The sequence below is a fragment of the Rhipicephalus microplus genome, chromosome 9 (genome assembly GCF_043290135.1).
Source record: "Rhipicephalus microplus isolate Deutch F79 chromosome 9, USDA_Rmic, whole genome shotgun sequence".
NCBI lineage: Eukaryota > Metazoa > Arthropoda > Arachnida > Ixodida > Ixodidae > Rhipicephalus > Rhipicephalus microplus.
The window spans coordinates 53,593,351-53,610,248 of record NC_134708.1 but is presented as its reverse complement, the minus strand read 5'-3'; the positions used below and the strand labels follow the sequence as shown (position 1 = coordinate 53,610,248).

The 16,898-nt window shown below is 47.4% G+C and overlaps 1 protein-coding gene across 1 annotated transcript in view; it reads right to left on the bottom strand.

Annotated features, from left to right (window-relative positions):
- Window positions 1-411: 411 nt before the first annotated feature.
- LOC119165052 (phospholipid-transporting ATPase ABCA3) overlaps window positions 412-16,898 on the bottom strand; it is a 74,388-nt gene continuing 57,901 nt past the window's right edge. Inside the window, exons 11-17 of the mRNA XM_075874465.1 lie at window positions 16,333-16,586; window positions 11,260-11,406; window positions 8,099-8,257; window positions 7,054-7,235; window positions 5,413-5,586; window positions 2,297-2,519; window positions 412-657 (exon numbers count right to left, since the gene is read on the bottom strand). Coding sequence (XP_075730580.1) covers window positions 412-657; window positions 2,297-2,519; window positions 5,413-5,586; window positions 7,054-7,235; window positions 8,099-8,257; window positions 11,260-11,406; window positions 16,333-16,586 — 1,385 coding nt within the window. The remainder of the gene's footprint in view (window positions 658-2,296; window positions 2,520-5,412; window positions 5,587-7,053; window positions 7,236-8,098; window positions 8,258-11,259; window positions 11,407-16,332; window positions 16,587-16,898) is intronic.

Genomic DNA, 16,898 nt, shown 5'->3' with positions numbered 1-16,898 from the left:
ACGGTATTCCAGGGCACACCGCCCTTCTTGTGGAGTATTAACAACATTCAACCATGTGTTGTGACAATGTGAAGCCATCGGCTCCGCCATCAACGAAGACGGGTGCGCAGCGCAATCGCACAGCCCACACAACCCTGGTCCTCCGGAGTGGCCGCGTACGCCAAGCTCGGCTTGGCGGTCATACGTGGCGCTAGCCGGGTGGCGCGGGGTCTCGATCACCTACGTCTTCACTGAACCCAAATAGAAGTTTCATTGTTATCATGATGATCATACACACCCACATTGTTTTTTCGAACTTCAAGCCTACATATATTTGCAGGGCACGGCGGCCAAGCTACGGCCAAGATCCTTGATGCGTGGTGAACCCTACGACCTGAGACAATGAGTTTGCGCGCAGCAGATGGGAGTCATTCAGATTCCCAGCGAAGTTCCCAGGCCGGGCGGGAGTGCACCGGTGGCCGGAGCCGCGGTTGCAGCCGCGGCCGCGGCAGCGGCCTCGAACGCTTCCTTGCGCGTAACGCTCGTGTAGATCTGCTCCAGTGACGTGTCCGAGATGAAGAAGTCCTGGAGCTTGAAACGCTTCTTGATCTTGGCCATACGCGTGAACATCTCGCTCCAGGGCATCTCCACATGCGACATGCGGAACTCCAGGAGACCCTATGGCAGTTCGAGAGGGTTAGTGGACCTGATAATGAAGGTATTATTAGTAGTGGTAGCAGTAGTACTAGCAGCAATAATTGTATTACTAGTAGCCCCATAGTCGTACTAGTAGTGCGGAGGCGATAGTACTTATACAGAGCTCACGAATACAGAGCTCACGGCAGAGGTAAGGACTAAAGGCAAACAAGCCAGACAAAGGTCCTTATGCATTCACAGTTCGCGACAGTTCATAATCCTCAAAATCAAAACATTCGAAAAAAGTTTCAGTAGGTCGGTTTTCAGAAGTCACACGATTACTCATTTGCCCAGGACTACTGGAAGGCAAAATTCATCTGTTCCTTTTCAGATATTCATATTGGTCTCCCCCCTCCGAATGCATTCCACATGCAACGTCATATTGCACTGCCTCCGGTATCAGAAGAATTGGAAGTTCTCTGCACCCCCCGTTTTGCTGTGCCTCCGTCACCAAGCTTTGATGTAATGTGAAGACGTAATCATGCGACCTCGAAAATTATGGGGAACTTTGACATGATTAAGAATTATTGCGTCCCTAGAGTTGACACCGCTGACGCCGATGGTAGGTTTTCGGGTGTGATATGATGTTTACCACCTTCGTCTCAATATTGTTGGGTTTTAACGTTTCGAAGTGACGATAAAATCATGAGAGCGGTTCCATAGTAGAAGACTCTGCAAGTTGCGACCACATCAGGTTCGTTCAAGTACACCTAAATCTAGGCACAAGGGCCTCGATCTGAATGCAGCCGCCACGACAGGGATTCCCTCCCGTGATCTTCATGTCCGCAGTCAAGCCGCCGCGGTGAGTAGAAGAACACTGATAGCCAAAAATAATTTATTTGGGATGTCTATGCTTTATTGAGTACCTATGTGTAGGATAAAGTTAAGAGGACATAGGTGTATGCTATAGTTAACAGTGGCTGTGTCTATGGGTATAGCTTTGTAAATGTTAGCGTGGTTAATCTTGGTCAAGATTGAATGTCACTTCGATGCAGCTCCTAGAAACAAACTGGCACGTCATGGCAGTGGATAGAGCATCAAACTACGGTGACCACAGGAACATCTGCTCACTCCTATCGGAGCCGTAGGTGCTTGCTTTTTGACGTGAAACAACCGGTAACATACTACTGGCCGAGCCCGACGTAAGTTCAAAAGGCGCGATTGGTCAGAGGCGCTTTTTGTCTCGCGTGGTACCGCCATGTGCCTCCGCCACGCTCCGTATATAGTCAGTTAACATTACGCAGTATTTGCAATGGGAGAGCGCGATGATGTTTAAGCACGCGGCCGTGCAGTGCACCGACAACTTTTTTTCGCCTTAATTCGACAAATTCAAGAAGTTTTGGGACAACTGATTCACGATTCAATAAACTGGAATACTGATATCATACAATAATCTTCATATTCAGAAAGTGCTGCAGAAGCCGATTAAGCTATACTGTAGCGTGATGAAAATAAACTGGATGTGTGAGGGTCGTAATACGGCGCGATCCGAGGGTTCTGCACGTTACAACGCATTCGTAAAGCGAGCCGATTCTGGGCATTCTTACGGCACGTGGTTTGTGCGCAGCCTGAGCGTTACGTATTAGCTGAAGCGACCGTAGAGAGATGCACAGTTTTTTACCTGGACACTGTGGACCATCTCGGTTTCGGGGAAGGTATTGCACACGGCATCGGCAACCTCCTTCTGGTATACGAAGTCCTGCTTCTTGTCAGGATACGTCTTCACGCCGATGGTGTAACCCTTGCCGAACTTCTCCTTGAGGTGCGTCAGGGAGCCGAGACACTGCAGCCGCCCTTCGCCCATGATGGCGATCCGGTTGCACAGAAACTCGACGTCCGACAGGCTGTGGCCGTTAATTGACGAGTGAGCGTATACCCGTGTTTATAATACAGCTTAGCGCACTTCTCACGACGAAGCACGAACCGACAGCTTTGAGAGCTCTGGTAGGTAGTTGTTACTTTCAAAATGCGCAGCATAACGACGTGGGGACAGAATATGGACGCATGGTTCGTACTCGCCCGTCTTTTTATCGGTGCTCGTTTTAGCATGCTTGATGGAGAGAAATGATATTTTGAGGGCATAACACTGTTTAAGGAGAGAAACAGTTTACAGGGTGCTATAGCTGCTAAAAGGATGAGCTCAAGCATTTGTTCCCCATGGTCAGTGCCTTAAATTTTTGGCAATAGCAAACGATGGCCTTAACGGAGACCAGCTAGCCGAATTTATTACACTGAGTTTGTTCTGCTCGAGTTTCTTTTCGTCGAAATCAGTCCGTGTAGCTCTAGCAGAACGATCGTTCAGGCGCACCTTTGGACACCCGGATTATGAAACGGACCCTACAGAGCAAGACTATTCGTCGCCTATTAGTAAGTACGCTATCCCAATCCTGAAAACACCGCTGTTATCAAGACACGGCACGACTTTTGGCAAGCAAAAAAGCGAGTGAGCGGAAAATGCGGGGGGGGGGGGGGGGGAGACGCCACGTTGAGATTCCCACAACAAATACCATGACGTCATAAATTTTGAAGACGTCTACTGGGCCTTCTAGTTAGGAGAAATTAAGTACACTTCGAGAATATTTTTACGTCACGCGTGGAGGTCGGCGCGAAATTTGCACCTTCATTTGATCCACTAATAATGAACTTGTGGTCCTGAAATCTTGGAGCTCCAAGAGTGCATTTTGTCGATCTGAACCTAGTCATCGTTTCTCTTTAGTGTCTTTTCAACAGCGGAGCTATCGAAGGGCTGGAACCGACGATAGATGAATGTCCGCAGGTCACGCTGCAGTTTCTAGATACGCCCACAAACGACATCACGGTCTCACCAGTGGACGACGCGATAGCTGCTCAGCGAAACGAGTGCCGGTGTCCTGCTGAAGCTGGTCCCCATATGTAACCACGGGTATACAGGGTAACTGCCTCGTTCACGGACCAAGCGGTAATCAAAGAGTGATAATAGAATATTGTGATGGAAACGCAGGCATTATGAAAGCGGTAATCGCATGAAGATGGGAACAAGAAGACGACACACAGAGTCCTCCGTGTGTCATCATCTTGTTCACGTCTTCGCGCGTTTACCGCTTTCATAATGTCGCTGTACCAACTAGCTCAGACCCATCCTCTGATTCAGAAAACAAAGGGGCATATTGGGCATGTCTGCGGATTTTACGCTGCACGGAAGTTGGGTAACCACAATATTTAGTTGGTAAAGTAGCGCATTTTTTACAAGGACGGATGATACACGACACTCGTAATAAGGTATAGTGATCAATTGCCAACTATAATTGGGTACAAGTAGAGACAAGAGCGGCTTTTCGCCGTAAAACTACTTCCCCACATTCTCCAGCTAACGGAGTCGCAGAGTCATCGTCACGTAGCGGCTCATCACCTCCACGTCGTGCTCAGGAGAGGAATCAAAAGCATGGTCTTGAGCACTGACGGACCTCAACCCAAATTGGGACCTCCACTGTTGGCGACGATCCACAGACGTCATTATTAAGATGGCGATCTGACATGCTGACTTGAGTGCCACTCATTCGTATTCAACAAAAAGCCACCAAAACCCTTGTTTGGGTAGTGTGTGCGTAACGCCGATCGCCCGTGGTGTTTCCTCTGCTGCGTATGCACTCGGCGCTCCTTACAGCTGCTACTGCACACAGTAGAATTTTTACGGCGCTTAAATACATTCTACGATAAAAGCGGTCGTCATCAGCCTGTGTGCGTGTTTTGTCCTGCGCGTGCAAGTTCAGCCCGTTCTGAATTTTTCTCCCTGCGGTGTCTTCTCTGCACTAAACCACTGACCAGTGAGAGCTGAGCAGGATGGACACCTTGCTGACCCGCTGTATAATATTGAACACACACCTGTTGTAATGCCAGGGTCCATGACTAGTATAGATAGCAGTTTGCTTATTTTTTCATCAATTACTGCATTAGATTGTTAAGGGGCCAGTAAACAACCCCGAAATAGAAACATTGTTATAAAAAGAAATATGTGCACTGTTCCTTTGTGAACATGCTGCCGCAAGAATTTTGAGAATCTGTGCTATATTAAGGAATTTGCAAGGGTTAGAACATTGGTTACAGCTGGTTTCAAATTTTCGCACAGCCTCGTCACCCTTCTCCTTCACAGGGAGGGGAAGGCGGATTCTGTCGTCGTCGCTGGTTTAGACCAATCGACTAGCTGCGTGCTACGTCAAGTCACCCGTCGGCGACTTCGCGTCGTTCCGCGTGAAAGGAGGATTTGTCAGGCGTAGGAAAGGAGCGCGGGAATCACTTTTCAATGGGAAGGCTCTGCGCTGCGAAGTGGGCTGTAATACTCGGAAAACGTGATTGCCACCGTCTGCTCTACGAAATAGAAAGCTTCTTTAGAGGATAAAAAAAAAAGTCGGAGCCTGTTGGCTGGTCTTTTGAAATTAAGGACAAGCGTGCACCAGCTATGGCACGCGTTGTATTGAAATCAAAGATTAATTAAGCTTTTTATCTTCGCTCTTAACAAAGGCTACCCGTAGAATTACTTCACGAAGGAGATGCAGTCATAGAAGCTCGGGCGGCTCCACGCAATCCCTTCAGGTGCAATGCGGTGTGGGCCGCGATTTCGCGATGACACAGAAATCTCGATTTGCTGGAGGTGGTTCCTTTGGCGGTGAAAACCTGCTTTTTTGGGATTTGTGTGCGAATATAGCCTGCAGCTTTCAACCCTGCTTGTGTAATAATTTGAAGCAGCCCTAAACCACCGACCTGTGAGAGCTGAGCAGGATGGACATCTTGCTGACCCGCTGCAGCTCGCTGATGTAGTTGACGATGCGTTTGCGCGCCGTGGTGGCGATCGTGTTGTACGGCTCGTCCAGAAGCAGCATCCGGGGCATTCCCATCATCGAGACGCAGATGGACAGTTTGCGCCGGTTACCAACACTGCGCGACACCGACAAGCCCTTCTCTGAACAAAACAGAAGTTAAAAACGTTTTTTTTTTTTCGAAAACTTCTAAACGGTTTTTTTTTTTACCAAGACAATCAGAGAATGGAACCTACTGCATTCTAGTATTGCCTATATCATGTGAAATGATTTGTTTTATTCTCTGTTAAAATGAGTTTGTTACATTTTTCTTGAGTGTGTTGCATTTTTATTGATATAGGTATTTGTGTTGCGAACTGTGAGGTGAATGATTATTTGTTTATCTGACAATGTATCTTTTTCTTTGTATTTTACTTTTTTGTAAACGCTCTCCCACTGTAATGCCAATTGGTGTTGTGGGTAATTAAATAAATAAACTCATGTAGTCTGCTATATGATACACTAGAGGCAACTCTGGCGCCAGTGAGAGCTGCAAATGCACGGCACTTCAGTGAGCACGGAACTGATGGGCAGTACACGGATTTGTCTGATCTTCGTACTTCCGGCTCTGTTTGCCTTCGCGTGGCTTAGAGCTGCTTTGTCAGGAAAAGAAAAATCGGCAAACGCTCAACAGTTACACTTCACCACTTTAACCTTTTCGGCTCACCATTCCAAACACGGAGTTCATAATCGGTCATTGTTTCATTGGAAACAAAACCAAAACGCAGCAATAAACACAACCACAAGCACCTTCAAAGTCCGCATTTAAGAAAATAAGGCAAATTCACAAACTGTTCCTCATTCCCATGGTCGTTGAACGATCGCATCGCCCTTTAGTTAATTTTAGGAAACTATGGTTTAACCATCAAGACACACTTTTTTACAGGGCACATGCATGTGATTGGTCCCCTATGTTATTATGGTGTGTGTGTGTCAGCAATAAAACATTGACGACCCAAGAGCGCAAAAAACGGGAGCATGATGATGATGTGTGGAGTTCAACGTCCCAAAACCGCCGTATGATTATGAGAGTCGCCGTAGTGAAAGGTTCCCAAAATTTCGACCACCTGGGAAAACGGGACCAGGACGGATTAAAGTGAACCACCATATATAGAGAACATACCTGCAATATCGAATGGTCAAGCAGCAGCACTTTGGCAGCCCATTCTTCTACGTGCGTCTGCCCTGCTCTCTTCAATGAATGTGAGGCGATCTTGAGGAATCGAAATGGGATTGAGCGCGAACTCGACGAACTTTCTCCAGATCAAGAAAAAATCTGTTGTACGCACGTGTGTCAGCGAACCACGAATCGCTGTCCCACAAAGGGAAATAATGTTCTTGTGAGATTAAATTGTGATACTGTGGCTCGCGGCGGACACTACGCATACGTCATACGCTATCGTCTCGGATGGCCACGTAAAGGTACGGAAGTAGAAGACAATTGTACAAAACAAACCGTCCAGCACCCACGGGAAAAGAGGCGTGGTGTGTAGAATGTTGGTGTTACGACGCGACTTGAATCTAGAGTGGACGTTTAGCAAGGCACCTGTACGTGACGACGAGGTGGTCGACGATTTCCTCGAGTCGGAAGATGTGCGCGAGCACGTTCAAGTACTGCGGCGTGATGTTTAGGCCCCTGAGACGCCCGAAGAGCAGCAGGGTCTCGGTGCCGGTCAGCATGTCTAGCAGGCCATCCCGCTGGGGGCAGTAGCCGAGGTACCGCTGGCACTGCGACGCACAAGAACGCAGTTTATTATGCCTTGCTATGTGGGAGGCTTGGGATAGTTGGTGCATGGCTGCAACAGCGGAAGAGAGGGCGCAATATTTTAAGGTAACGCAGGATTACGATGCAATGGCAATACTGATGCTGTTATCACCACTTCTAGACATGAAGTCGTTTCAAACTTTTGCACAGCTTTTCATCTGTTCCGAGTATATTCCGTGCGGCCATTATCTATAGACCACGTTGCACAGGCAATATGGCACCACGATGCTTTATCGCCCCACAGTCGTCGGCTCCGATCTCTATCATTACGAAGCAGGATGACGTCTGAAGAACTAGCGATACTTGCTTCCATCGTCACTCGTCTAATCGTTGGCCGCCGAGCCTTGTCATATTCAGACTTACCAATTTTCCCGCTCCTTATTAGGACCTAAACACGTGGTGCAAGTTGCGTGCAGCCTACCTTCATGTAAAATTTTGAAATATTGGGAGCCGTCGAACAAGCCTAGACGATATCAGATGCCACAATACATGCACAAAGGGGTTCAATAATAGTATTATGTGGGTTAAAGAGCCCCACATGGACAAGATAAATGCCGCAGTGGAGGGCACCGCAGATTTCGGCCATCTGGAGTTCTTTAACGAGCGCTGACAACGCAGAGTACGCGGTTCTCCACTATTTCAACTCCTTGGAAAGGCAACCGCCACGGCTAGGATCGAACCGATGACTTTCGGGTCTGCAGCCGACCACCCCAACCACTGCTCCATCACGGCGGACGACAAATTGGTCAAGTACTTGTAGAAACACCGCAGCGCCTGCAGAGAGTGCGACGTCTCCTTTCCCAGAAAAGTACAAAAGTTCACTCACATGCCGCGTCTGGTGGACGATGGAGAATCCAGAGACGTTGGCATCCCCGAAGTGCGGCAGGATGTCGCCCGTGAGCACCCGGAACGTGGTCGTCTTGCCCACGCCGTTGACGCCCAGCAGGCCGAAGCATTCGCCAGTGCGCACGGTGAAACTCAGCCCCTGTGAACAAACAACGCATAGAGGTACACGAATAAACCAGGTGATCGGAAAAAGAAAAATTCCATCATTTTTGTAGTCCTGGCATCTTCGCCAGCTCCGTCATTTTCAACGATCCCTTCACCCTCTGTTATGCATGCGTAAGGCACCCATTCAATTAGGAGTTTCCCGTCAACACGCCCTCCTTCCTCTTTTCTGTGTCTCCGGAGAGTTTCAACTCGGACTTGCTTATTCATCTCGATGGGGACTGGTGCGCCTAAAACTCAGGGACACAAGAATAAACACAGATGGACCATCTTATGAAGGCTCCTATCGAACTAAACCACGTGCAACGCGCGCCTTCACGCCATTTAGTGATAACTTCACGTATTGATAAATATGTGGGGTTTAATATGCCTCAAAACCACCATATGATTATTAGAGACGCCGTAGTGGAGGGCTCAGCAAATTTCGACCAGCTGGGGTTGCACGCCTATCTGGGCACACAGGCCTGCAGCATTTTCGCCATCTAAAATGCAGCCACCGCAGCCGGAATTCAATTGTGCGACCTGCGGGTCCGCAGCCGAGTAACTTAGCCACTAGACAACCACGGCGGGGTGATCACTTCACGTACTGCCACAGCAGTACGTCAAGTGATCTAGTGAATATTTTAAAAAGTATGGGGAGGCTATACTACAACGTAGAGACTGAGCCACAGCGTAAGGAACTTCGCCTCAAATACCTGCAGGCCCGGGAGGCCGAGTGCCGGCAGCCGCTGAGTACCGATGATCCAGCAGCCTCCGCCGCACTAAATCGTGAACGGAAACGCAAGCACCGGTGATGGATGGGTCCCGCAAAACACGCCGCTGAGTTAGCTCGCGACGTCAAATGCTTCCAATAACGCGGCGTCGCGGCTTCGATAGGAAGTTTTCGAATAGCGTACCGAAAAGCTATAGCGGACGTTGCGGGCACAGCGCTTGCGTATGGGCGCCATGTGAGTTTTCGAATATCATTTGGTCCCGCGAACTCTGACGCATGCTCGCCGCATGTTCGCTCACCGCAAAGGGGCTTTGGGGTTTTGCGAGCCACACCATATGACCAGACAATATTTCAGATTTCTTGAGGGGTTCACTTTACGACACATGCGCAGTGGCAGCGACCGCACCGCAAGGGATTGCAATACACTGTTCAAAACTCCCTATTGTGGTGATTGCGGGAGCGCGTTCAACAGGATTAATGCCCGCTTTCGTCGGGAGTTTCTCCAGCGGAAACATTGGCTTCGGCGGCGACGCGTATGTGACCACCTGTGATTGGAGCACAACCAATGATTAACGCATTGCGAAACGCATTTACCCACTCATTACACGCCGCCCTGACCGTGATCATGTGATGCACAATGTGCGGCATGTGAAATAAACGCTGTGGTAAACACATTCCAAGCGTGTGTCTGCCTCATAAGGAAAACGAACATGCAACCAATTATTAAGTGTGAATACACTTTATAAGCGACCCCAAACCATCCACCGCCGTCGGCGGCGTCCGCAGTCTTCTCTCTATCTTTAAAAGAAGGAGGACTTGGTGGGCCGCAGCGCGACGCTCTACCGAATAAGCCACGGACGCGACGCTGATATCGGTGTCAGTAACGCGCCTTATACCTCCTCTCCCTTCGCTCGCTCCTCCGCTCTCCTCGCTCGCTGCAGCTGCGCGCGCACCCCTTTCTCTCGCGCGCCCGCCTTCTCTCTCAGTCTCCCGTCGAGAGCGGGTCGTGCGATAGATGTCCCGGAGGCAACGCTACCATCAACAACGAATGCAGTACAACCGAATGCCAGCACTGCACTCGTCGTTGGAGGTGACGGTACCGCGGTTGTTTCGCCGACGTTGGAAAACAAGGCGGCGCTGCGAAGGGCTCGTGAGACCGAACGTAAGCGGGCGAAGCGTGCAGCGGATGCCGAACTGCGTGCTCGCGAGGCCGAGTGCAAGCGGGCGAAGCGTGCAGCGGATGCCGAACTGCGCGCTCGCGAGGCCGAGGACAAGCGGGCGAAGCGTGCAGATGATGCCGAACTTCGCGCTCGCGAGGCCGAGGACAAGCGGGCGAAGCGTGCAGCGGATGGTGAACTGCGCGCTCGCGAGGCCGAGATGAGGCGTCAGCATCGAGCCGCGAACGCGGCCCAAGAAGCGGAACGACAACGCAAGCGTCAGGCGGAGAAGGGCGATGAAGGCCGGCGTCAAGACGCCGCTCGCAATCGTCAACGGCGAGTGGACGTTCCCGAAGCCGTTCCAGCCAGTGAGCGTGCCGCGCGGGAGAGGGTGCGAGCCGTGGACTTTGCTCGTCCGGACGCGTCGTGAAGTGTAAATAAATAATACTTCGTATATAATGTATCTATGTACAAATGCTTCATGACAAACAACACTTAAATTCATTAATTACACTTTAATCATCATTATCAGTAATAAAGCTCCCAAGCATTTCCTCGAGGGTGAACATGGTTAAGTGTGAATGCACGGGGTGATGCTATGAGGGCGAGTAAAGTTAAAATCCGGTGGCATTCGCCAGTGAGTTAACGTAAACTCCCCCGTGTGATCAAATTGCGATTCCCAGGAACCATTACACCATAAAGGCACCATAGTGTGATTAACAAATATAATAGTGCGTATTAATAAACACCCCTCAGAGCATCACCCCGTGCATTCGCACTTAACCATGTTCACCCTCGGGGAAATGCTTCGGAATTTTCGTGAAAGGCTTCAGTACTACAACGGGTTGAAAGCACTGCTAACCACCGGGGCTGCACGCTTCAATTTTGGCTGGTTAACCATTTGTACGGGGCGCTTGGGTGGTGTTTTCTTTTCTTTGCATTCTCATAGTATATATCTCACAACGTCATATTCATGACATAATTACGTTAGTAGAGCCGTGGTGGGCCATGGCGTAAAAGACTTTAGCCTTAAGGAATAAATAGTACACTGTAGCGTCTACATAGGACAAATGTGAAAACGCATGCCATCGCGACAATGAAAGAGCTTGCCTGCAGCACAGGATTGCTCTCCAAGTAGCCGTAGGACTTGAAGAGGCGATTCACCACCATGAGAGGCCGCAATGCGCCCGTCGCGGTCGGGTTGTTCACCAATCCGTCTATCAGCCCGTTCTCCAGCATCACCTCCGTGTCTTCCGGCTGCTCGCAATGACAAAAAAAAGCAGCAACACACACAAACGCTGACGTCACTAACGATATCAGTCACGCACTGAGTTTGCTGCTCGTAATTCTTATATGAGGAGGCATATGTGCGGGAATGTTGTTGTGACGTGCTCTCTTGTCACACCTGAAAAAGCTGGCACACCGCCCGGCGAAGATGTTGGGGACGGGCGTGTGTATAAAGCAGTGTTGGCGGTAACGGGTTACAAGTAACACCGTTACCGGTAACAGCGTTACTCATTTCCGTAGCTTAGTAACGTACCTGTTACAATTTTAGGACTGTAGCGGATAAAAGGCTTACACGTTACAATTTTTTGCTAACTTGCTGTGTCACGTTACTCGTTCATTTTAATCTAGTAGGTGCCTTTCCTTTTTTCAGAGAGCTTACCCCAATTAACTCTTTTGTTGCAGCGTCAGACAGCTGTCCGCCTGCAGGCTTTGACAAAGAAACCACGGTTGTAAGCACTTTTTTTTTACAGTGAAAGCTGTTAACAGACCACAACAAGGATCCCGTGCGCCGTAGTTGTTCGCCGCCGCCACCACCACCGGTGTCCGTAACCGCTATCACGCGAAATATGAAAAAAGTAAGTAAAAATGCGAAACACCAAGCACACAATAGGATTCGAGCCCGGGTCGGCTGCCTGCCAGCCCAGTACTGTGCCACTGAGCCACACCAATGCTTGAAACGCCGTTGCAAACTGGCCTTAGGCAGGCTTGATGTCGGGAGAAAAAATCACGTTAACATTAGTAATAAAGCGTTTTAGAACAGCAAAGGAACAACCAGGCGTCACACAATGCGAATTGCGTAATGAGCGGGTCGTGGAATACGCCGACCCATTACCAAAGGTTCAGGCATAAATGTTAATTGTCGTCAGCTGCAGCATCAAAAATAAATTGCGTGAAATATCTTGCAATAGTGCAGTAAACAGCTCACTTCTCTTAATAATAATAATAATGATGATGATGATGATGATGATGACAACGACGACGGATGACATGGTGATCGCCTCTTTAGAACACAAAAAAATTATGGTTTCCTAAAAAGTGGTAGCCTAAAAGTGTGCTTTTAGTAGTTGACCATTCTCTTCGTTCCCGACGTCAGCGTTGTGCGGAGCACTGTTTATTTCCTGTGGCAATAAGAGTGTTTAAAAAAAAAGGCTCTGAAAGGCCACTCTTCCACCTTTCGCTGTTACTCCGCTGTGCATTCCGCGCCGGCCTGGCGGAGTTTTGTTTGTTTTGTTTTGTTTTAAAAATTTCACAGAAATTTCTAAAACGCGCTGACTCCAAGTGAGCAGCTTTGGGCCATCACCCCATAAAGCTTGAACAAAGCCACGGAATTCGCCATAAACTGTAGGAACAGGCGTTTGATGGAAGTGGATTGAAACAGGCGGGTTGCTGGCCCCTGCACCTTGCCTTGCTCAAAAGACAGGCTGCCCAAAAAGCACGGAGACACGGACGGACAACGGAGACACGGAGACACGGGCGTACAACGTTACACAGGCTGGTCAAAGAGCTGCTTCGCATCTAATATACCTGGACAAAACTTATCGTGAATCCCACACTAAGATGACACCAACAAGCACATAATCCACACTGGCACTCGATATGCGCTCGCGTCATCCCCTGCTGCTTTCTATAATGAAGAAGAATGTTCTTAAAAAAGTCAAACTGCAGCCTTGATATGTGGGGTTTAACGTCCCAAAACCTCCATTTGATTATGAGAGACGCCGTAGTGGAGGGCTCCGGAAATTTCGACCTCCTGGGGTTCTTTAACGTGCACCCAAATCTGAGCCCACGGGCCTACAACATTTCCGCCTCCATAGCAAACTGCAGCCTTTCAACTTATCTTTGCAAGCTCGATTTAAAAATTACAACAATACTCTTTTCGGCATCATTAAGCGTGCAAAACGAGAATATTATGAACGGCGCATACTTGAAAACGGAATAAATACTAGGCGCAATCGGGAGCTCATTAATGAATTTCTTAATATTACAGTCAGATACGGGTTTTAAAAAATAATTTACAATGATAGAGAATGCCCTAACGAGGTTGAAAACCAAACGTTTTTAGTGATCATTTTCCCGCATGCCAAAATACGTCTTCTTTTAGTGTTCCAGCCCATCTTCCACGTAGCTCTCGGTCTTTCTTACTTCGTCCTGTTTCATCAGAAGGAGTGTTTAATGTAATTTCTTCCCTGAAAGTTACGGAACCAGGGCTGAATTCTATCCAGCCTTCTAGAACATAACTGGTTGCTGCGGATATATCAATGGTTGTGGCAGATATTGCTAACAAAATTTTCGAGACAGGTAAATTTCCCGAGTTGTTGAAACGTGGTAAAGTGATTCTGGTGTTCAAAAAATGTGCTCGTGATAACATTAACAACTACCACCCAATTTGTATTTTGCCATTTTTATTAAAGTCATTGAAAAGCTTCTGTACACTCATTTGATGAACTATCTAAACAAATTTCATCTTCTCTCGCCACGCCAGTTTGGTTTTGGGAATGATTATTCGACGGAACCGGCCTTAATCAATTTCACAGACAGCATTACACAATAATTTATTGATGAAGGGTTTGTCGTAGGAGCCATATTTATTGACCTAACAAAAGCATTTGACACAATAGTACATTCAATTCTTCTCGATGAGCTGCAGCCTTTTGTTATTACTGGCCCACCATTAAACTTATTTCGCAGCTACTTGTCCGACAGGCCGCAAGTAGTGTATAATAATGGCCAATTTTCATCAAGTAAATTTATTAACTGCCGCGTTCCCCAAGGCTCTATATTAGGCACTTTGTTGTTTCTCCTATTCATTATTGTGTTACTTACTACGCTTACATCTTCTAACTGTTTGCTGTAGCTGATGATACAACAATTTATTCTCCACATAAAGCAGTGACCGCACTTCAGGAGATACTTATTACAGATCTTAAAAACGTTCACTCATGGTGTATGAATAACGATCTTAAAATTAATCTTCCTAAAACAACATTTGTGCTTTTTCATAGCCCCCAAACGGTGATTACTTCTTCCATGCTTGTCTCATGGAATAATCATGATATTCCGGCATCTGATAATGTTACGTTTCTGGTTATTACTCTGAACAAACATTTTAAATATAATATTCATGCCAACTCGCTCATCAAAAAGGTTTCTTTTGGTATCTGCGTTATCATTAAAACACGTTCTTTCTTTCAACCTCATATTCTTATCTCACTTTATCCCGTTTATATTAACAGCCATTTATCATACTGCCTATCATCTCCAACCGCTTCAGCGCCTTCAAAACAAGGCGATAAAGCTAATGACATAGAGCCCATTCCGTTCCCATTCTATACCCATCTATCAACAGCTGCGCATTCTAACAATTCAAGAGTCGTTTTATCACAGAATATCCCTCATCACATACCGTCTTATTCATCGTGAAATACCAATGGATAGTATTCCTTACCATGTTCTTGTTAATAACAATATTATCAGGTTTTCAGAGCAAAAAAAAACTTTTTTTGCCCAAAATAAGATTGAACTATGGAAGATTTGCAGCTCGTTTCTATGGTATTCATCTTTGGGATCGCATACCTTTTCATACTAAATCATCTCGGTCACTGCAATCAATTAACGCAACATGAAAAACATATTGTTAAAGGAACGTTTTGTTCATCCGTAATAAATTTATTTTCATCATCACTTCACACTTCTGTATTGGTATTTTTAAGCTTTGTATAATGCTACTATCGTAAATAAATATATATATATATATATATATATATATATATATATATATATATATATATATATATATATATATATATATATATATATATATATATATATATATCTTTCCTTTTTAGTATAGATCGTTCTTTTTTATTGCGTTTTCAATTTGTTCGCTCTTTTTGCTGCCGCTAGGTTTTATGTACGCCACTAATTATAGGAGGCCCCCTGACAGACTCGTACTTTGGGACCTTCTGATTCTGTATGTTTATAATGTAACCCGTTTTTGTACATGCAGTAACAATGAATAAACTTGAACTAAACTTGAACTTGAGGAAAGAAGCAGCATAGTGTAATCTACGCCTCAGCACATGCATACACTACCACTCTGCGCTTCAGCAACGCGAGAGGCACAGGTTCGTAACTTTCACCGCGAACGCGCGCAGGCTTTCCCGTCCCAATAGCCTCTGTGTCACTTCTTCGTCAACATTGTTGTCTTAATGGGTCGTCGTTTATTCATTTTCGGTGCTCGCTAGTGTGGTGACTAAGTACTTAAACGCTCACAGATGTCGCTACCACGCTGCCCCACCTAGCCCCGCCAATAGACGGCAACGTGCGAGAAAAAAATGTGTGAGAGATAAGGCGAATTTGTGAGGACTCGTTCATGTGCCCCGCTGGCAATGTTAGTAGTGCTGCCGGGCGCCTATCGTTTCTGATCGAGAGTCATGAATTCCCAGCGAGAGACCTTTTTTCTGGAGTTTCTTCTTCCTAATTTTACCGACGTCCTGTCTGTGACTGAACTAGGTCAATGAAGTCTTGCTGGACCCCGAAAGTACCCCCTTTTATATTTAAACTAATAATGCCGATACGCACTTATATTGTTTCCTTCTCGAGCACAAGCGCTTGATATTTTCTTGATAACTTGATGACAGCGTTCAACAACGACAAACATAAGATAAGGGTAACGGTGCTCAAAAGAATCTGCGGTGGTGTTCGGCTCTCGGAACAGCCTAGCAAAGTACAGCTGCACAGAACTGCTCATCGTGGACACGCGTGTGTTCCGCGGTCGCTGCTGGCATGTTCCGCTTTAAAAAAGTGACCGGCTGTAGTACATCGCAGACCCCAGCTTAGGCAGTCTGGTAAGAGTACGTTGACAAGCGATAAAAAGTCGGTAGCGGTATTGATTACCTTCTTTCTGCCGGCCAGTGCCTTGCCGACGGCGGGCGAGGGTGCGGACGCCGGAACCACGCCCTCCTTGTAGACGTTCTGGTCGAGCGAGCTGAGCGCCATGTCCACGGATGGTAGCCAAATTTCGATGCACACCAGCAGCGCAAACAGCACGGGTCCCTCGACGGTCAGAGTGACGAACTCGTAGAAGACCGAGTACGGGCTCACGTCCAGCGGCTTGATGGCGTACTCGGACGGGTCCGGCGCGTCGAGGTCTGTGGTATACGGACCACGCGAAGGCACATCGAGTCACGCATAGCATATTGCCACGCGTCATTCACCGTCATGACATCGAGAAAGTGCACGAGCACGGCGTTTCGTGGAGGAGCGGCCGCCCTTAGAGAGCCGAGTGTGGTACTAAAACACATCGTACATTCAGCTATAGTAACCACTGCTGCCCAAGACAATAGTAGATTCTCGGCTATTTAAGATTGAAAAACTTCAGTCGAGTGCCTTCTTTTTTTAATTCATGTGGGCAGGTTCCAAACTGACTTCATACAGGGTTGGCATACACCTGCTGCGGTGGT